Source organism: Diabrotica undecimpunctata, chromosome 2, assembly GCF_040954645.1.
Source record: "Diabrotica undecimpunctata isolate CICGRU chromosome 2, icDiaUnde3, whole genome shotgun sequence".
Classification (NCBI taxonomy): domain Eukaryota; kingdom Metazoa; phylum Arthropoda; class Insecta; order Coleoptera; family Chrysomelidae; genus Diabrotica; species Diabrotica undecimpunctata.
The window spans coordinates 108025536-108048571 of NC_092804.1; the positions used below are offsets into that span (position 1 = coordinate 108025536).

The 23036-nt window shown below is 33.2% G+C and overlaps 1 protein-coding gene across 1 annotated transcript in view; it reads left to right on the forward strand.

Annotated features, from left to right (window-relative positions):
* Positions 1-23036, forward strand: part of LOC140434764 (solute carrier family 53 member 1-like) — a 106711-nt gene that overhangs the window by 21905 nt on the left and 61770 nt on the right. Inside the window, exons 3-6 of the mRNA XM_072523261.1 lie at positions 2142-2389; positions 9675-9936; positions 15537-15901; positions 21252-21399. Of these exons, the coding sequence (XP_072379362.1) occupies positions 2142-2389; positions 9675-9936; positions 15537-15901; positions 21252-21399 (1023 nt within the window). The remainder of the gene's footprint in view (positions 1-2141; positions 2390-9674; positions 9937-15536; positions 15902-21251; positions 21400-23036) is intronic.

A 23036-nucleotide genomic window follows, 5' to 3' on the forward strand; every position in this document is an offset into this window, starting at 1 on the left:
GATCTGTTTTATTATTTATCTCTGGAAATAAAAAAAAATATTGATCTGAAGGTATTTCTTTGTGGCATTTATGTAATTTACTATTCTAACTGGGAAATAAGGCACAATTTAAGTTGAAACAAATTATTTTATTGACGTTTCCTCTTCCACTTCAGATGTCGTTTTCTAAATACAATATATTTATAAATTAAACAAATTTTGGTGGCTCAGGCATGTTAACCTGTAAGTATAACCTTTTTGCTTTTTAACCTTAGTCAACATTTCAATCACGTTTGTTTTAATTAAATGGTTTATACTTATTTTAGGCTTTTTATTCTGATGATGGAATTATTATTTCGAAAACGTTTGTGTTTTTTGATGTAGCCCTTTTAAGGGTTTTTAAATATACCTACATACAAAGATTAAACCTCTTTTTGTGATACATGGTATACAGCCAGCTGCAGGAATTTATTTTCCTTGTAGATTTTGTGATATAGCCCAATTGGATGTTTTAATTATATACCTTTTATAAAGGATTTTAAAGAAAATTTATATCATTTTTATTTAACAAAAAAACAAGCACTACTACAAAGAGATGTTTCTGCTCGTAAAGAAGTCGCTATATGGTTACAAAATCAGAAAAATCAAATTAAAGATTTTTTCAGATACATTTTGTTTTGTGACTAAGCTACATTTACAAAAAATGTAATTTTTAATGTACATGCACATTATTATTCGTATGTTGGTGACAATCCCCACGTTGTTTAAGAATGTAAGCATCAGCATAGGTTTAGCATAAAGGTCTGGATAGAAGTAGTTGACGATTATCTACTTATTAGACGTAGAATTACCTGCCCATTTAAATGGTGCTAATTATTTATATTTCCTGCAAAATATTTTATTTGATTTTTAAGTGATGTGCCATTATTTTGTGCCACTATATTCGGCAAAACTTTTGGTTTCTACATAACGCCTGTCCGCCAAAGTCGCCGGATTTGCATCCTTGAGATTATTGTATTTGATAATAAATAAAAGTATTTGTTTATTCCATTCCAATACAAAATCGTGCACAACTCTGGTTAAGGATACAAGATTTTAGATACAAGAATTTAGTAATAACTTTTAGAATTTTTGCAAGAATTTAGTGTTTTCTAAGCAAAATGGAAAATTTATGCAAAGAAACAAAAGGTCATCACATTGAGCATCTTTTGTTACTGTTTACCTTTGATACTTGTTCGTTTGTGTTACTCGTAGTTTCGTTCCATCGTAATAAATACTTTGTTTTTAAAAACCTTTAAATAAAATTTTGTTTTAAATTCATTTTTTTACTTCTTTTCCTAAACTTTTTTTACGAATTGTATGCAGCATTTATTAAAACAAAAGGTAATTTCTATAATTAATTAATATACCTATTAATTTAACTTTTATGACGAAAAAATGTTCAAATCGATTTTTCTAGAAAACGGTGTGTTCTAGTACCTTTTAGTACTAGAATTTCTATAAATTAAATGATCTAGTTTCAGAAATGCTTAAAAGTTAAAGACAAAAAAGTTATGCGTTAAAATAACCGTTGACCTACCCAAAACGGACGCCTATGAACGGTACTAGAAATTCGCAATTAATGGAATAGATTCCACTCTGAAAGATAAACAATTGTACCAGTTTTCGTTTTTCTAAATAGAAGGGTACTGGAGGTTTTAGAAAAAACTACTTACAAGGCGCCATCTTCAAAGAGCTCTAGCTCCCTTAGGAAGCATATTCGGACTAGGTTAATTGGACGTTTGTTAACAGGAGACTTTTGGACACACTGTATACACTTAACTGTTGACTATTATCCAAGAATTGTTGTGTGAGTGCATTTAGATTAGTTTTAGTGCTAAATATTCTCTGGTAAATATGTGTATGATGGAGTTTAAGAAATATCTTCAGCGAATGACTCACTTGCATTTGCAACGAGAATGGCCGATGATCGTAATATTTTTTTGCACTATTTATATTATAACAAAATTTTTAATAATATAGTATATATTTTTATTATTAAATATGTTTAATTTGCCAGACAAATTTAACCTATAGCAGAAATCACCCAGACATATTATTTCTTCTCTATTGTTCAGTACAATACACAACCTTAAATGTAACTTATTACCTATTATTTTCAGAAAAGCTTGCCGAAGCTACTAGAAAATACGCAAGCTTAAAAAGTGAATTGAGTGAAACTCAAGATGGTCAATTCGAAAAAAGTAACTCGGTTAGAAAAAAATTGCTTAGGAAAAAGAATGTCCCAGCAAGAAAACTTCAAGAGATCAAATTGGCATTTAGTGAATTTTATTTAAGTCTTATCCTTATGCAGAATTACCAAAATCTAAATTTTACCGGATTTCGAAAAATTTTAAAGAAACATGACAAGGTAAGCAATTTAATTAAAAAAAAGTAATGAAGCACAAACTTCTAATATATAATGGTATATATTTATTAAATATATACCATTTAAATGGTATATTTTAAATTATTCAAAATAATTAAAAATTGCAGAACGTTTTCGGCCCTATTAGACCATCATCAAAACATCTTAAAAATTATTTGAAACTAGCCGCATAGCAAGATCTGATAACCCTTAGGTGGAATTCACACCAAGGCAATGGGCAACAGGCAATACGCGATACGGTACATGAGATATACAATATCGAGCCTGCATTTGTTCTCATCGAAGCAATATATTCATTCGATATACAAAATGTCCGTCGTGTACAACGTAATAATTTATTATTACATGTTACGACGAATACGATTAAAAGCAAACAAAAAAAAAGTCGATGTTGGGTGCGACCTTTTCATGTGAGAAGTTTAGTTCATTCAGTGAGTGTGGTTGCTGCAGAACTGAGTTTGGACCCTGAAACATTTAAACGTTTCTACAGGATGAATAAAGAGAATTTCTCAGTTATGCTGAGACTTGTTTCTCCGATTATCTTCAAGAAAAATACGAATTACAGATTAGCAGTAAGCCCCGAGGAACGTCTGCTAATTACTTTGAGGTAGGTGTAGGTTGGCAAACAATAGGTTCTAATGACTGGATAAGAAAACTTTTATAGTTAACTAAAACCAAAAGTATTCTAGTACAAAAATACGATTACAACATAATTTCAAAAGCAAGAAGAATTAGTCTATTAGTGCATGTTCCAAGTAGCAAGATATTCAGCTGCCGATATATTAGAAGAGTCGTCGTGACTCCACTGGGAAGATGCCGACGAAGAAGTGGGGCCTGCAAATTGCAGATTTTGTTCTCCTTCCTGCTCCGCCAATATGTTGTCGATTAACTGTAACACTGATCTCTTAAACCTCCGTTTTCTCCTGGAATCCATTTGCATAACATCTGGCAGCAGGCTCTGTAGGAATTCCAAGTCTGCACTGATGGGTTTTTCTGCGTTAGTTTGCCGTTTCATATATTCTATAAAAGATTTATCCGCCTCATCTGACAAAGTAGAAGTCACAGATGCTGCGCGATTCTTTTTCTTTAGTGTATGAACAAAATGTTTAGGACGCAGAGGTAATTTTTGTCTTTCTGCGTGTTCAACAGCACTACCTTCACAGCCTTGTGTATCAGGGGGGTCTTCATTGTCTTCTTCTATGACGGTTGAATCTGTATTATTGGTACTCGTATTAGTTTCTGTCAGTTCTATGGGAGGTTCTGCTACGTCGTTATCATTGTCTCTACTCGGTGAGGGGAGATTACCAGACTATGGCCTCGACTTTAAAAATGGAAAAAGAAATGACATTACATCGTATACATAATATTTTTTCTTTTTGGCTTCAGATTCTGACGGTAGCTTGTTTTGAGCTCGTTTTAGTGAAGTCCGCAGATTCTTCCATTTTTCTTTGCATTCAGTAACTAAAAATAAATACTATGTATTACACATACTTATTTATATTTGCACTGTGTGATATATAATACAACTAAAAAAATATTGTTTCAGGTATTTGGCAACAGGCAGCAGTTTTGCAGCATTATCACTTGCATTTTTTCGAGGATGCAGTACCATCAGCAACATCATCCACGAAACAACAGCTGCTATTTTTAACTCTTTACAACCTCAATACATGCCAGCTGCAGATGAGACAAAATGGACATCTATAGCAAATAGATACAATGAACTTTGGAATATACCGACCTGCATAGGTGCCATCGACGGAAAGCATATCTGAATAAAGAAATTCCGTAACACAGGATCGTAAAATTACAATTACAAAGATTTTTTTTCTGTGGTATTAATGGCAACTGCAGATGCTGATGGAATATTTGTATTGATGTTGGCGATTACGGCCGAAATAGCGACGGTGCTGTTTTAAAAAGTAGTAAACTTGGACGATTGCTGGATAGAAATGAATTAAAATTTCCACCACCAAGACCTTTGCCTCATGATGAAAGCGGTAATACATTTCCATTTTACTTCTGTGCCGATGAGGCTTTCCCATTGCGTAAAAACATCATGCGTTCTTTTCCAAAAAAGCTATTAAGCGATGAAAAGCGCATATTCAACTATCGATAATCTCGCGGTCGTAAAAACGTGGAATGCGCATTTGGCATGTTAGTTAGTAAATTCCGCATTTTTGAAACACCTATTGCATGTGGACAAGAAACTGTTGATAATATAATAAAAGCCGGTTGTGTCATAAACAATTTTATACGAAACACTGAAGGTCGTTTTTCAGTACCTTTGTCAGAAGACGATGTTAATGTTTTAAACGAATCTGGACCTATACTTCTTCCTGCAATTGGTTTACATACTACTGAACACAATACTGCAACAGCACTACGAAATTATTTGTCTCAATATTTTATCACTCCTCAAGCAGCAATTCCATGGCACTGGAAGTACTGTGTAGAGCATGAATAAAATTTCGAGTACGCCAAGATACTGTGAAATGCCGTGTATTTGCCAAAATACCACAAAATAAAATAAAAAATTAAAATTAAAACGGTGGTTTCCTTTTGTACTTACCTGATATACCTGTTTCCTTGGAAACTGCACACCAAGCTTTCTCCGTTGCACTACGTTTAGAATAATCGTCCCTGGTGAAATTGTATAAGCAAAGATATTTTTCGATGATTTGTACAAATATAATATTTTGCTTTTCTTCCGACATTTTCACGCAACAAGCAATTAACAACACAACCTAAATGTCGCTTGCAATATAAATCGTCCGATTCCAGACCTTATTATTCGATACGATATCGCTGTCGTCTCGGTTTTAAATGTCTCAACCTACACAATGCATTTGTATACAGCATGATATGAGCAACTCAGATCGCGCATCGCTTATCGCATATTGCTTGTTGCCTATTGCATTGGTGTGAATTCCGCCTTAGAGTACATACTGAAAATAATAAATTTTAAAAATATTGTTAAACAAGGTCGATGTTACAGGATTTTACTTTAAGGGAACATACAGTTCCTTGCTCGAAAAAAGGAGCGAGTCCTACGATTGACCCAGCCAACTATCATTCGTAGGACTTAGTCCTTTTTCGAGTAATGATCTGTATGCTCCCTAAAAGTGAAATCCTATAACAGCGACCTCGTGTCACAACATTTTTAAAATTTAATAGTTTTAACTTTTGTAATCTTAGGTAATTTAATATTTTTTGTTAAGAATAAGCCAGACTTTTACTTTAAAATAAGTTTATTTATCGTTTCGACTTCCATTTCGAAAATCGTTCTCAAAATACAAAATATTAATAAATTAAATAAATTTTGTTTTTGTTGCCTGGTAAAAAAAATCTTCTTATAATTTAATTTTATCTGACTCAGTCATATTAACAATTCAGACATATCAGACACATTATAAATTTTTAAAGCATATGACTTTATTGGAATTTAGTTAATTCGATTACATGAAATCAACTTTACCTTAGAAATACCCGTCAGAAAAATCGTAGCATCGGGTTTATATTTAAAAAGCCAAAAAATAGTAAATTGCGTTAGGCACAAAAAAATAGCTTCAAAACAATACTATTTTACTCTAAGCGTTATTAAACTTTGCTATGTGGTTAGTTTCTACTACTTTTAGGATGTTCCTACTGATTTTGGTCTGATAAGACCGAAAACGTTCTGAAATTTTTAATCCTTTGGGATAAGTTCAAATTTTAATAAATGTAGGGTAGATTACCCAGTGATTAGCCGGTCACATTTCTATTAAGGTATTGAATCGTAGAATTATGTAATAAATGTTTATTGGTATAAATATCACGCTCTTTCTTATAAAAATCAGTCGTGTTTGTACAAAACCAAACATTTCTAGTCTAGAATCAAATTAAAGTTCCAAAAAATCTTTTATAATACCTGTCTGTCAAGAATTAGTTATTGGCATGGCTCCTCCAGTGATTCAAAAATAACACAGGTTTAGGTACTACCTAAAATATGTAGTATTTATTCACAGTAAAAAATAGTACCCAAAATCAAAATAATTCCCTATTCAAGCAGATTTTAATATAAAAGTAAAAAATGATACATACGTATAAGACTTAATTAATTTTATGTTTGTTTTTTAGACATAGATTGCAGCTAAATATTTGTGAATTTGATTTATGCATATTAAGTCTATTTATGCAAGAAATGTAGTAGGCCCTTCGGCAAAAGTTACATTTAATTCCAAGATTTTGCTCTTTAAAATTATAAGTAGGTACACGAGAAGCAAGGTCCCTCAGTCAGCTTAGGATTTTTAAATAACGAATTATTCTTCCAGGTTTCCATGAGTAAATTGGTAAATAAACTACTTTTTGCCTTCTCTATTGCAATATTTTTCAAAGCACATTTTTCGTTATCTTGAAAAGACGAGAGAAATGATATCTCTGAAAAAAATTTATCAAGAAGCCAATTGTCTTCACATGTATTAAAAGAATCTTGCTCTGGTAAGATCTATTCCTCAGTAAGTTTGTTCAAAATGTTTATTTTAGCCTTATCATCATCTTTTATTTCTCGGTTTATATCCTTCTCTGTTTTTTTACTTTGTGTGCTTTCTTTCTTGACAGTTTTTAAATTTTTAACCTATTTGGAAATTTTGCAAACAGTAACAGCCTTCTTTTCGATCCTCCTTTTCTACAGCAATCTTTTTTTAGATTACTCCTCCTCAGCTTTTCTTTTAATTCACTGGGTATATGCGTATGTTATTATTTATTTGGTGTTTCTGTTTCCTTTTCGTTTAGGTATGTCTTGGACGTTTGAGGCATAATTTGAATATTTTCATCCAGCAGTCCATCTAATATTTAATCGTGATTTACAATTAATACAGGAATCTCATTAATGTCAAAATCGGAAAGTTCAGGCTCTTTTGTATTGGCAGTGCTATCGGTAGGCATATCTAAAATTTGCTGTTCCACCGGAATCATTTCTATGTCTCGAGGAATGTGTTTAAAACTTTTCCATAACTTAAACAACAGTGGTTGTTCATTTTCTGTCACATCCTTATAATCATTGTTAAATTCTTTAATATGTCATTTGCTACTATCGAGAGAAACTTAAAAATGTGTTATTTAGATTTTCTGACTTTGTTTCGATTCAACTGTCAATATTTTTTGTCCCCCAAGACACTTATAATAATCTAAAGCATTTGGATTCGAAAGGTATAGTCCGCTAGCCTTGAAGTAACTTTTTATTGTTTTTGACTTTCCAGTTTGTTCAACGGCAATTTTCAGAACATTTGCAAAATATTCTTTTGATAATGTCTCTGAAGGATAATCTCGTCTCCATTGTATAACAGCCTTCTTCCATCCACTTTTGATAGGCTTGAAAGCTGACATATCTGTTGGTTGTAGAAGTCTCGTTGAGTTAGGATATAGACAAAAAACAACAATATTTAGTTTTTTACACAAGATACTAAGGTTGTACGTCATGTGTGTCTGATGACCGTCTAAAAATCAAAATGATTGGAAAAGACGTATTCACCTTTTTTAAATTCGGATAAAGTATGTTTTCAATATCTTCTTCTTCTTCAAGTGCCATCTCTGCGGCGGAGGTCGGCAATCATCATAGCTATTCAGATTTTTGAGACGGCTGCTCTGAAAAGTTCATTTAATGTACATCCGTACCACTCTCTCAGGTTGCGCAGCCATGACATTCTACGCCTCCCTATGCTTCTCTTTCCTTGGATCTTTCCCTGCATAATCAGTTGGAGCAAGGTGTATTTCTCTCCACGTGTAATATGTCCGAGATATTCTAATTTTCTTGTTTTTATTGAATTTAAAATTTCCATTTCTTTGTTCATCCTTTCCAGAACCTCTTTGTTTGTGACGTGTTCTGTCCATGATATTTTCAGAATTCTTCTGTACACCCACAGCTCAAATGATTCCAGTTTTTTCATTGATGTCGCATTCAAGGTCCAAGATTCCATTCCATAAAATAAAGTCGAAAAAACATAGCACCTCGCCAACCTAACTCTTAGTTCTAGTTTTAAATCCCTGGTACATAGAACTTTTCTCATTTTGTTGAAATTTGCTCTAGCCTTTTCTATTCTTATTTTTATCTCCTGATTGTAATCATTTGTGAAGTTAATCATTGTTCCCAGGTATATATATTTGTCCACTTGTTCGACGTTCGTTTTTCAATATAATCACACATTAATTCTGCTTTCATCCAGCCCGTATTAGAAAGGTCAATACCAAATTCACCAGGACCAGACTTGGCGATATTCGCAGAAAGCCGCTTATATGACTATACGACTATCGGTGGTGTTATTTCTTCAGATACGTGGAAACCCGTTCACCAAAATTGTTTCTTCTTCTGGAAGAAGAACTGGATTAGGTCCTAAATTTCGTTTCGTAAATTTTTTACTTTTTCGAAATAAAATCATTTATAGAAAATATAATTTCATCGACGTATTTAAATTCAGTTATTGGCCACCAGGCCAATTACTAATTTAGTATGAGATTTATAATCTAAAGAGTGGCCGTCATTTATTTTCTTAAATTAATTAGTTTTACCATAAAAAAAAAATCATTTAATTGCCCACCAATTACTTAACTAAGACAATCAAAGTAAGAAAATCAGGGTTTTAAAGAAAATAAACTGCACAAACACTTACCAAGATGTAGTCGCCCTTAGCAAATACCTTAGAAATCTAACTTAGTACTACACACGACTGAATGACCTGTTAACAACGAGTTATAGCGCGCAAATGGCAGACTGTTTAACAACGAAAGTTTCTAGAAGTGGCCCTAAATTTTGGAAGACGAATTTAATATTGGTATTTAGTATTAGTTGCACAGTGGTGACTTGTTTTTTAAAGTTTTTAATGGGGGCCAATAACTGGCACAAATATTAAATATGGCCAATCACTGGGTATTTTACCCTATACCATTATACATCAGATGATTTTACTTCATTGTAGGTTTTTTTTAAAACTATTTTATACAGCCAACCATTGGGATTTTGCTTTTTAATCTTTTTTTCAATTTAATTTTATTATAAAAGTCGTGTACAGTGCCTAGTACTTATAATATTGTTTATATTGTGATATTTTGATTTATTTACAGTAATTTCTTCCATAACATTGCATAATTTAGCTTGAATATTGCTGATATTGTTTGATACAAAATCTGCAAAAACGAACTCAACAACTCATAAAAAATAGATATTTTAATGTTACAGATTCCACTTTATGTAAGATACTCTCTTACTATAATTATAACTTAATTTTTTTAGCTGTTAAATGTTGATTATGGAGCAAGATGGAGAGTAGAACACGTAGAAGGTTCATTTTTCTATTTAAACAAAGATATAGATCGACTTATTCACGAAACGGAAACAGCATTTACACAAGAGCTAGAAGGTGGAGATCGCCAGCGGGCAATGAAACGACTAAGGGTTCCTCCATTAGGTGAACACCAAAGTCCTTGGACTACTTTTAAAGTAGGTCTTTTCTCAGGTGCTTTAATTGTCCTTCTCATATCGGTGATCTTATCAGGTGAATATTTTTATATAGGATATTTTATATAGGATAATAGTAGGTATTTTTATTACGTATGTATTTAAATAACGAACTAGTGAAAATACCTAACAGGTAGATAGTATAAAAAAATTATCTTATTGTAAAATATTATTCGGTAATTTGTAATATAAATCTCTTTAAAGTGTGCGTACTAGAAATTTACATAAAGATAAATTGGAAACTACATACTTAGAAATTAATTAGCATTAAGAGAAATAAAAACCAACAATGCCTCAGGAACATCCTCCTCCTCAGTCCTAATCCCTTTTGGGATGTGGTGGCACCATCAGACCTTTACAGTTTTTTCACGATTTTCCTACATCCTTCCCTATCCTGGGCTAGTTGTTCGGCTTCATGTAATCCTTGGTTAATCAATTTTTTTTTATCTATCCAACGGCTTGGAGCTCTTTTCCTAGGTCTCTTTCCTTCAATTCTACCCTCGACTATCAGTTTTTCCATCGTACCTTTTCTTCTAGCAATATGTCCAAAATACGGCAAATATCTCTGTTGTATTTGTTTCAATCTATCCTTTACTTTAAGTTGTTGTAATATTTAGTGCGGTGATTAATCCAGGATATTCTTAACATGCGGCGGTATACCCACATTTCAAAAGCGTCTAGTTTATTTTTATCCACTTTCTTTAAGGTCCACGTTTCTTGGGACCATTTTCATCTTAGCTGTTCTAGCAATAGTCAACCTTTTACGTATCTCTCTGTTACACCCTCCGTCATTTGTTATTAGGGACCCCAGGTATATGAAACTATTTACTACTTCAAAGCCCCCAATTTCTTTCTCATTATGTCTTCCATTTCTTCTTGATTTGCCGCGAGTATTAAAGTATCATCAGCATATCTCAAATTACTGATTTTTTGACCTCCTACTGATATTCAACCTTTCCATCCGTCTAGTACGTTTCGCATAATGTGTTCGCTCTAGATATTAAACAGAGTTGGCGAGATTATGCATCTCTGCCTGACACCTGCCTCTGTTCTGAAATGATCGGAGTGGGTGTTATTTATTTTTACTGCGCACTTACTATTTTCATATAGACTTCTAATTAATAGAAATAAGTGGTGTAATCCACAAAGCACATAAGCATAGGAGTATTGAATTCACAAGTTTTTTCGATTAGCTGTCTGACATTAAGGATGTGTTCTCTTGTGCCTTTTCCTGGGACAAATCCCGCTTGTTCTTCTGATATCTGAGGCAATAGAAAAGCTTTTAGTCTTTCATGTATTACATAAAGTAGAACCTTACTTATATGGGATATTAGGGTTACCGTTCCGTAGTTGCTGCAATCTAGCAAAGTTCCTTTTTTGAATATAGGGATGAAAGTGGATGTTGTCCAGTCGTTGGGCCACACTCCGGTTTCTCAAATATTTTTGCAGATCATATGCATAACATTTACTCCAACATCTCCATTCTCTTTTAAAACTTCTGCGATGATCTGGTCTGCGCCAGGAGATTTTCTATTTTTTAACTTTTTGATTATTTTTTCTACCTCTGACTTTAGAATGTTTGGTATATTTGGTATATTTATACCTCAGAAATATATCCATGGTTAAAAATGCAGATATGGTATGTCCAAATATCTTAATTGTTGGGAAAAAGGTTTTGAAGTTTTCGCGTTACTTTTCGGTTAAGTTCGGTTATCATTATTAACTTAATGTAGATAATTAAAATATTATGTGATATTAGGTAAAAAAATTTTTTTTAGTTATTTTTAAAAAAATTGTATGGACATACAACATAAGGGTTTTTACTGTTTAAACATACAACATATGTAACCTAGATAATTAAAATATTGAATTTGTTAAAGTTCTCTTTATTTTATGCTTTATTTGTTAAAACAAAATAGTGGGTGAAACTCAAAAGCAATATATTTTATTCATAATCATCTTCATCTTCAGGGGTCCGCCAAGATATAAGATCTTTTGTTTTTTTATGTAGGAAGACTTTCCAAATACGTTTTATAAACTGCTGGTATGATCTCCTCATTTAGTAAATACAACAATCTTTCTTTTTTTCCTCAGATATAAAAAGTCTTTTTTGATATTTAGATTTTAGCTTGACATCTGCTCATGTAACTTGAGTAACTTGCTTGGTATGTTTTTTGCTTTGTATGACATCAGACCAAGAGATCCGGGTACGAATAGAAATGGCAAGGGCAGCATTCTTAAAATTCAAACAATTGTTCTGTGACAAAAATCTGAATATTGCGCTGAGACTGAGGTTTGTTGAATGTTACGTCTGGTCGCAACTATTGTACGGGGTAGAAACATGGACACTAAAAGCGCAAATAGTTAAAAAGATTGAAGCCTTTGAACTTTGGATATACCGGAGAATGTTGAGAATCCCATGGACTGCCAGGATCACCAATGAGGAAGTGTTGAGAAGAATGGGTCGAGACAAAAAATTGTTGAGAACGATAAAAGTACGCAAGACTGCATACCTTGGACACATACTAAGAAATAATAAATATAGCCTTCTGCAGGTCATCATGCAGGGTAGAGTCGATGGCAAAAAGGGAATAGGTAGAAAGAGGAAGTCATGGCTGCGAAATATTCGAGACTGGACAAACATGACTGTAGACGAATTATTCCACGTTGCAAAAGACAGAGAAGCTTTTAAAAATGTTGTCGCCAACCTCCGTTAATGGGGACGGCATAGGAAGAAGAAGATGACATCAAACCCTAAAAAATGTTCATTAGTCAATAAATAATTATATTGAATAACAAATGGCCTTGTTTTTTCGAATCGGAACCACTTAACCTGAAGCCATTTTATTGGATCACCTAACACATTAGTTTTCTTATTTTACATTATAAGTGATGCAAGATTCCGCAGGTCATAAAAATCTGAATATTTCAGTTTATGTACTTCGTAGGGTTTTTGTTTGTATCTTGATATGCTAGTCAAAAGTGCCCATTCTTCGGTCGTGAATATCTTTTTGTGCTTACGGGCATGCTCAATTGTTGCATGAGTTGAATCAGCTTCCAAATAAGAATGGCCATGATTCCATAAACTTTAGGTCGATCGTTTTAACATTGTCAATTTTTGTAACAGCGTATAGCATTGCTGCACATTTCTGGCAAACTATGCAGATATTTTAAAAGACATGTGCCTATCTCTGAGGCACCTTTGGAATCCTGGGTTTCATCCGACACATAGTAGTGACCACTTTGATCAAATGAATTATAAATGGTAAAACTAAAACTGAAAGTTTTTGTTTGTAATAAATCTGAGACTCTGCAGAAAATGACACTGTCAAAATTGCTTCTAAGTCGAATGTAATCGCTATATAATCGACTTTCTTTCTGGTCTGCTTTGTTCATTGTCATGGCTTCTTCTTTCCTTTGCTTATGGAGTTTCCAATTATTTTCCAAAGAAGATTTGTCTGAGGCATTATAATAAATATTGCAACTAGATCGTTGATCTTTTTTGGGGAGCTGACGATCATACTTTTTAAAAATTGATATATAAACTTTGATGGAAACCGTTGTAATTTTTTCCTTAGGGCAATATTCGTCTTTGTACAATCTGTACATAATGAAAAGGTTTAAGTCAGAAGCCAAATAAAGTTTCTTTGTATCGCGACGACTATAATGTGATTCCATTTTAGGAAAACTGTCTATATGAATTGTCACATGATTTTTAGCTGCGTCGGGTATAATGTTATCTGGCAATTTCCCTTTTCGTCCATCACAACCCACGTAAACCTCTTATGTACCACGTTTTTTTAATGCCAAATCAACTACCTCAAAGCTAATACTAAAAATTGCACAAAACAATTTGAGACTAGTCCAGTCAGTATAACTCACACTTAACCATTTTAGTGGGTGAGGAAGTCATGAGACGATTTAATAGGGTCACACATTATCGTGTCATGGAATTGAATGGAAGGACATTTTGATACATATTCTAACTAAGTATTGTGAGCACACGTGTGGATCGGAATGGAAAAGGATCACTTGTATTGTCAACAAAGGAAATTTTTCCGTGATTCACTCAGTTCTCTACACTATTCGGTGGAATGTTTACGAAAACACCTGCCGTACACAAAGCATGTTGAGGCTATTTCATATAAAAATGGTAAAAAATAGGAAATAATATACTCTGCAGCGTTACCGATGATGGCTTGCGAACAACTTTACATTATTACATAGTTTAATATTTATTGTGAAACACAAAAATGAAAAAGAGCTGAAACAATTTAACCAATTAGGTACTCGTTATGTCACGTAAAAATTTGGATCATGTACTTTTGTTTACGCCAGACGTTAGAGATATGGTTCCAGTTTGAGTAATTATTTACCCGTATACAATTAAAATTCCGTACTAATGTGCGGAGATTTGTGATATCGGATAAATGAAATGAAAAGTTGCCATTGGTATTGCAACATAATAGTATCGCCTTACCATTATAAGGCTAATGACCGATAAGGTGTTATTAAAATCTGAGTTAAAAAAAAATATTCCAGTCACAAGTGATTTTTACCCCCTTTTTCTTCTCTATAAGCCGTTCTGATTCCTCATTGTCGGATTAATATCTTTATGGAAATTTGTCTCTCAATATTTTGCGTGGCCGGCCGATACTTTTTCCTCTCATATGGTGATTTATCTCTTACTGTTTTGACCACTCTCGATTTCTTCATTCTACGTATATGTACCGTACATTGTATTGTCTCCCTTTTGATCTTTAATCATATTTATTGTAATTCCTACCAGCATTCTCATCTCCGCCGTTTTTAATAGTCTTTGCAGTTTTAATCTTTTACTGGCTTTATAAACTTTTGATTTTATCTCAGGGTTAGTATGTTGGTTTTGCCATATAGTGATATTAAGGCATCTTGCCAGTATATTTACTTTCAGGTTTCCATACCTAGAGGGTGTAATATCCAGGTATTTTACTTCCATTGACATGACATTACATGTCATCGAATTCTAATTTACATCTTGTTATTTACATCATCGTATTATATTCTCTTGCTCTTGTGTTGCAAGCTATTCTAATATCCATCCTGTTATTTTGATAGTTTTGATTTGCTTTGAACATTTTTTATGATATCCAAAGATGAAATACATCTTTAAGTCTTACTCTCGTTGTTCATCTGCCAAACTTATCCTCCAATTTATTCGTTCACAACAAGTTAATACCTCTGTAGTTTTGTGGCTTTTTTGTCGCCTTTTTTCAAAGGCAGTATAAGTTCGCTTGTTCTTAATTCTTCCGATATTTTATTTTATGATTTTGTTAATTAATGTTGTTAGTTGTTCCGTCTGGCTGCTCCAGAATAATTTATCACTTCATTTGCTACCCTATCTTTATCTGCAGCTTATCGACTCTTCAGTTTATAAAGTATTTGTTGCTATTTTTGCAATTTTGCAATGTTTAAATTAACTGTTTCGTTTGTAGTTAATTATGTTATTTTTTGTTTTTTCATTTGTTGTCTCTCTGTATACAACAAAAGAACATTGGCATTAACTATGTTTAAGTAATTTATCTTTTATTTTATTATGAACTCTTGTCATTTGCGTAAAAATAAATTCAATATAAACTAACTTAACCCAATTTTTAGGAGTATTCCGAGGAAGAGATGATTGGATCATAGTAATACGGCTATACAGGGGTCCGTTCCTTGTAATAGAATTTCTATTTTTGTGGGGAATAAATATATATGGTTGGCGTTCTTCTGGCGTCAATCATGTTCTGATATTTGAAATGGATCCCAGAAACCATTTATCCGAACAGCATATCATAGAGATGGCAGCGATTTTTGGTGTGATCTGGTCAATTTCTATACTAACATTTTTATATAGTGAGCAGCTTACCATACCTGCTTACGCTAATCCATTGGCTCTTATGGTTATCATGTTTGTTTTTATTTTGAATCCAACGAGAACCTTTCGACACGAAGCAAGATTTTGGGCCTTAAGAGTTATCGTAAGTATAATATTCTTAATAGCAATTTTTAAACATAAATAGAAAAACATTGTTTATTTTAGATTCTTACAAAATCGGTTGCCCCAGTTTCTAAATAAAACTACACTTAGACATAATATGTTTACTAACATATTTTTATGAAATATTTTATAACATATAACTTTTAAAGCGTCCATTTATTCATTTGGATATTATGTAGACTTTTAATATGTGCCCAAAGGAGATGTTTAGCACGAGAAGACATCAGTAAAGGCATATCAATTAACGGAACACTATTGAATAATCTCAGATATGCAGACGATACAATACTCCTTGCAGTCAGTAGAGAGGGGCTGCAAATTTTGGTTGATCGCATTACGTAGTACTGTGAGAGTTATGGAATGGTTCTAAACACACAAAAGAAAACAAAAATCATGATTGTCAGTAAAAATAAGATTGAAAACGAAACAATCTACGTTAAAGGAGAAGCTTTAGAGAAAATATTCAATTACTTGGGATGTAAGCTAAATGAACAATGGAACCGCAGCCTTGAAATAAAACGACGCATTGAGATAGCCAGAAGCGATTTCAATAATATAAAAGCAGTATAATGCTATAGAAAGCTGGGACTAGAAATAAGAACTAGAGTATTAAAATCTTACGTATTCTCTGCCCTTTTATATGAAGCTGAAGCCTGGACAATTACGGGCACAACTAAAGAAAGACTTGCCAGCTTTGGGATGTGGTGTTATCATGTGGAAAATATCATAGACAAAATAATATAAAAAAAAAAACATGGAAACATTAAGACAGATCAAAACAGAAAAAGAAATACTTTCGTCACATACCTAGAAATAAAAAACATGAGTTGATGCGATTAGTTATACAATGAAAAGTGGAAGGAAAATAGGACTGGAGAGACGACGCACGTCCTGGTTGAAAAATTTAAATCAGTGGAGTGAAAAAAAAACAACAATACAACTCTTCAGAACTACTGCAGACGGAGTTAAATGGGCTATGATGATCGGCAATGTCCTTAAAGGATAAGGCACACAAAGACAAAGAAATTATTTACTTTTACTATTGTCTTTTCATACGAATAAAATAACAAGAAATACGAATGAAGATAGGTTGCAAAAACTAATGAAGAAGTTTAGAACTTCGAAGCCAGTATGGTGCAAGTAGATGAGTATTACTATCTGAGTCGTATCAATATGTATTTGTATTTGTGTGGATACATGGGGATATTCTCCATCCTGACACGACACGTATCAATGGCTAATAGGGGATGTCCTATATAAACAATAGGTCAGGTGTGAATAAGATACTGTCAAATAAACACCTGTGGATCAGCTGAGAACATGGCATGGGGGCGGCAGCTATGCCATTACTGTAAAGTTGTCAGTTGAACATGGCACAGACACATACACAAATAAACACACACCCACTCACACAGATACACACAAACACTCATCACGATCAATTGGGCAAATCACAGACAGCTGCATCACAACTGTCTCGGTATGAGGTAAAATTTACTGTTGTGCAACTACTGCGCTCCCTAATCCCTAGGCGTAACACCATCATAACTCGTAGACAAAGGAGAAATTGCTGCATTAAGCGGTGAGTCAGAGAGCTGGCTAAACTTAAGGGGATTATATCTTTAGCACAAAGGAAGAAGGTAATTGATATAAGAGTAACCGTGACTCACGTGGCTAGAACTGTTAAAAAATGACATGCGTGTGCTGTTCCATTTGTTTTAAAATGATCGGAAAAAAGCCTATCAAGGAAATTTATGGTTATCCTCGTAAAACAAATTGGGAAGCAGGAACTATACGAATAAGCAGTTCGCCGTAGCGAACATTGCTGGTTCGATGGAAAAATTTTTCTTATCGCACAAAGCTTCTGAGGTACTCCTTAGCTCCGAATGACCAGCTGGGGAATCCAGCACCTGAAAGGTTGTTCCCTTGACAAGGGATAGGGGTAAACATTAAATTGGTAAAAGTCCTAATTCAGATTAGTCAAAATATATCTTAATTAAAAGGAATAACAGCCTACAGTACTGTAGAAAATATCAGTTATAAGTTTATTGTTTACAGATAAGAACAGTAAAGGTTTATGTGATATTCAAGCCGTTGTTAGATCGACAAATCGTTTTCTATGCACTCGCAACACGTTATGGCGACACCGCGACTTAGAATAATTGAGAGGTTGAATAAGTAGATATAAGTTTGATTATTACTTACAATAGGGATAGCATCTAATTAGTTTTAGCACACTCATTTACCTACTGCCAACAATACTGGCCACAAAACTAGGTAATAGAGAAATAGTGTATATTAAGAAATGAACTGACTGGTCGCAAGCTCTTGCTTGTCGGACTTTTCGTTAGGTTGCTTGACGACTGTATTATTTTTTAAGGACTTGTTGTTCGTTAATCGTTCAGGGCCAAGAATGGGCTGGTTTTGAGGGACTAGTGCAAGTTTAGAAATAAGAAATTTAGAATGTTATAATAATATAATATTCTAAAAAAAATTGGACAAGCAGACTTGGAATATGTTTAGGCAGGGTTAAAGAGACGATAAGGTATACATTGAATCTTGACATTTCTGCCAAATAATTTTAAAAGGACAAAAGTTAAACGAAAATTTAATTTCGCCAAAACATCAGGTGGGTGGGGGAGCTATCTCAAAACTCTGACTGAATATAATAAGGAATTGAGAAGCGCAAAAAGAAAATCGAAGAGAAGGCATTGCGAGAAGATAGAACAGACTGCAGAAATATAAAGGCTCCATAATATTCTCTCAAGAACCCTCAAATAAGAAACCCTTGCTTCAAAAGGAGTCAGGTGAATACACTCAGAATGGTAAAAAGACACTAAAAGAACATTTTAGGGTAAACTTTTTTTAGTTTGAAACAAAACTGATAACACTAGACATATGATAGATTGGACTGTATACCATGACATGGTTCTAGGGAAACTGGCGTGTGGCAAAAAAAAGTCTTAAACTTCTGTACAAAACAATATGTATGATACTGCAGGCTAGCTTAGAACTGGGATACATACCAAAAGGATGTAGGCTAATAAGGGTGCCCAAGCCTGGCAAAATTGGACAGGACAAAGCTAAGTCCCTACGGCCTATAAGTCTGATGCCATATGTACTGAAGACTATAGAAAAACTGCTTGATAGGCATATTAGGGATGGTGTATTTGTTGAAAGTCCGATAAATGAGGAACAGTGTGCGTATCGAGCAGAAGTCTCTACAAAAACGGCACTGCACCATCTCGTAAGAAAATAGAGTACGTTCTAGAAAACTAAAAGGGGATGTTGGATGTATTTCTCGATAATAAGAGAACATTAGAAAACACCTCTTATGAAGCAATCACCAGTACCATTGGTCTTAAAGGAATAAACGAAAAAAGCTGCAAATAGATGGACTAAATAGACAGCAGAGTTAGCCATGGGCTGCCCACAGGGAAAAGTTTTATTTTCATACTTGTGGAATCTGGTCATATAATGATCATATAGTGCATAGCTAGACTTATAGGCATCATATCGTGTGCTATGCGGATGACCTAGTCATCTTAGCTCGGGGCAAGTTTATTAGCATAGTCAGACAGAATGCAACAGGTTCTGACTGTAGTTGCCGAATGGACTTCAAATGTAGGACTTAACATCAGTCTTCTAAAGTCCAAAATCGTGAAATTTACCAAAAGGAGAAATTTAGAGGAATTGAGTCCTTTAAGCCTAACTGGTAAAAATTTAAATGTAATTTAAGACTACACATGATATACTGGATTTATAACATGGTGCTAAAACCCACAATTACATATGCATCGGTGGTATGGTGGCCAAAGGTGCAGTAAAAAAGTGCTATCCTCAAAACTAAGCAAGTACAAAGACTTGCTTGCTTTGAAATCACAGGGGCTATGTGAAGCACATCAACAAAAGCTATAAGGGTCCTACTGGATCTACCTTCTTTACATTTAATTATAAGAGAGGAGACGAGGATGTGTTATTATGGACTCCGAGAAAACCTGAGCAACGTACTAGTTAGATCACGACATAGTAACATAATAAATTAATCTAGGGATGCCAAAAGGGTGATGATTTCTGACCATATGGCACCCATATACAAATTTGAAGTACTTTTCTAAGTGGACATCTGCCCACTTGGAAAAGTACCCAGGGAAAACTGTCTACCCAGACTGCGGAGTTATACCTGGTATACGGAAGGGTCTAAAACTGCAGACTGTTTCCAACTAAAGCGGATTAATATATGCATAGCTAGCAAAGCAGCCATTGGCACTTTTATAAGTCCTAAGATGGACTCTAGGCTAGTGTGAGAATGTCGACATACTGCAGAAAACAAGCCGGAATTAGTTCAGAGTCAAAACAGGCTTCCTTTCTGGACATGTGCTAGTTAAGGGGCACCTGCATATAATGGGACTGTTTCATGAAGACTTGAGCTGCAAACTCTGTAGATTCTGAAATGACTCCAAATATATTTGCTACCCATTCACTAGACCCATATAACCTATTACACGGTTCCAGAATTTTGGAATGGGAATAAAGGAATCGAAGATCTACAATAAGCTCATTGGCTGCAGTATGACCGGTTTATAATAGACAATTTCCAGAAAAAAATGGCTTTTAAAATCCCTATACCAATCTCCACATGCATTTTGGTTATACCTCCGTATAACTACAATCAATATAGAAGTTGAGATTAATTTGGTAAAAACAAAATTAAGAATTAATAAACAATTGTGTTCGTCGTAGGTTAAATGTTAATGTTGTAGGTCAATGTCAGCTAAGGAGACAGGTAGAACGTATGCTCAGGCAGAAAGGTTTGCCAGAAAAGTCCTGAAATGAACTACTTAAAAAAAATTGTTCCAGAGCTTACCACGTACTTCTTCAAAAATAATTATGCATAATAACTTATACAAATTTAGAAGCGACAAATACATTGTGAAAAGTTTATGATAAGAAATTATGATTCATCCATGAGCTCTTACAAAATTTGATTGTTTTTCACAAAAAAAAATATTTAAAAATGTAGCCTCTTGCGTTCTATTAAACATTTTCCAATGATTTTCCCATTTATCCAATATAAGTTGCTTAACATATTTTAGAAAATGACTTAAAAATTACTGCTGACTGTAATATTTCCATATATAAAAATAGGTCGTAAAATCATTAACTTTTAAAGATTTATATATTTTCTTACTATGAATGTCCTCTGCCCCATTTCATCGGCAGTGTATGTACCAGAACTAGAAACATGTTTTTCTAATGATTTCTGTCAATAGTTTTGAACATTGAACATCGTTTTCTACAAAATATTAATAAGTGATTTTATGTTTCAGGGCAAGGTTTTTATGGCTCCATTCTGTTATGTCTCATTTGCAGATTTCTGGGTAGCAGATCAACTAAATAGTTTAATAACGTTCTTTACAGATATGCAGTATTTTATATGTTTCTACATAACAAATGATAGCTGGTCCGTTGGAAAAGGTATTTACTTTTGGTAATTAAGAACGTAATTTTCACATGTAAAAGGTACTAAAGGTATAAGGTATCCCGCTGTTTAACTACCTGAAAAATATTTTTTTGTTTATTTATTGTGCCTTAAATTCACAGGTTATTGATACTGAAACATTTCAATACAAAGAATATTACAATATATATATATATATATATATATATATATATATATATATATATATATATATATATATATATATATATAATATATATATATATATATATATATATATATATATATATATATACATATATATAGCATTTTTCATATAAAAATACTTGTACGTCATTCAAGATTTACGACGTCAGAACCCCACAGCGTTGCCAAAACATCAGAATAGTTAGTGAGGAATTTTTAAAATGTTAACTATCTGTCAAACTATTATATTAACAGTAAATACACTTAGTTTTAAGACTACTGCAACACACTAAAATACATAAGAAAACATTTTAATACAAAATTATATATTCTAAATTTTAAACTTACCTCTTTTAGGGCTGTAATAATAAAGACGTCATGCCATTATTTCTTGTTCAAAATTATCTATCTTATATGAAAGCTTTCTACAGACTATTTATTTGTTTTGACATAGCACAATCACAATACACAACAATAATTAGTTTTTAAAGCTATTAGTCCAAATTTAATATGTATTTATAAATATAATTTAATAATATATATTATATTATGACCAAATTGTGTAAGAAATCAAAACATAAACAAAATTCTTACTCTAAAAAAGCGGCAACACTTTATACGCTTTTGCCACACGCTGAACTGTCAATAAAATTTAAAGTATTCCGGTATCAGTTGCGTGCAATTATCTAGTCTAATTAAAATTATTATTTTGTGCAATATTAGACTTGAAGAGTTATTTCATAAAATTTATATTATTAATAATAACAAATGTATTTGGTTATTTAATCAATATAATTCTAAAATTTTCAATATAATGATGACTACATTTTTCTGATTATTACACCATGTTGACGCCTATGAAAGATCGAGCAGTTTCGTATGGGTTTCGTATTATTAGCTGTGTTAGAAACATTTGAACTCTAAGGTTGACGTTCTGGAAATTTTAAATACAAGTGACGTCACTTTGTATAAATCGTGACTTGCAAGTGTTTAACTTTGAAAAATGATATATATATATATATATATATATATATATATATATATATATATATATATATATATATATATTTAAAAGAGTAAATCTTTTACCGAAAGCTGCTATCGCTTTATTGAATTAAATGGCCAAATATATTGCCTAGGAGGACAAATTCGTTAAACTTCCCGTGCTCGAATCGGTATCAATAAAGTGTTATGATCATTTCGGCCTATCCCAGCCTCATCAGACACTTGGGCTGATACAAATTCAAACTCGGAAAGTCCAACGAATGTCTCCCAAATCTTCACTACAACAGTAGTTAGCTTACAAGGGCGCCACTTGCTTTGGCGGCCGTGAATGAAAATGATATGATAATATTGTTTTCTGTATCCTCTGTGCTATGCGAAATGTGTAAAAGATTAAATCTTTTAATATGGCTCTTCAGAGACTGTTAGTACCTGGAGATCTCTATGTAAGGCGTCATTCTGGATA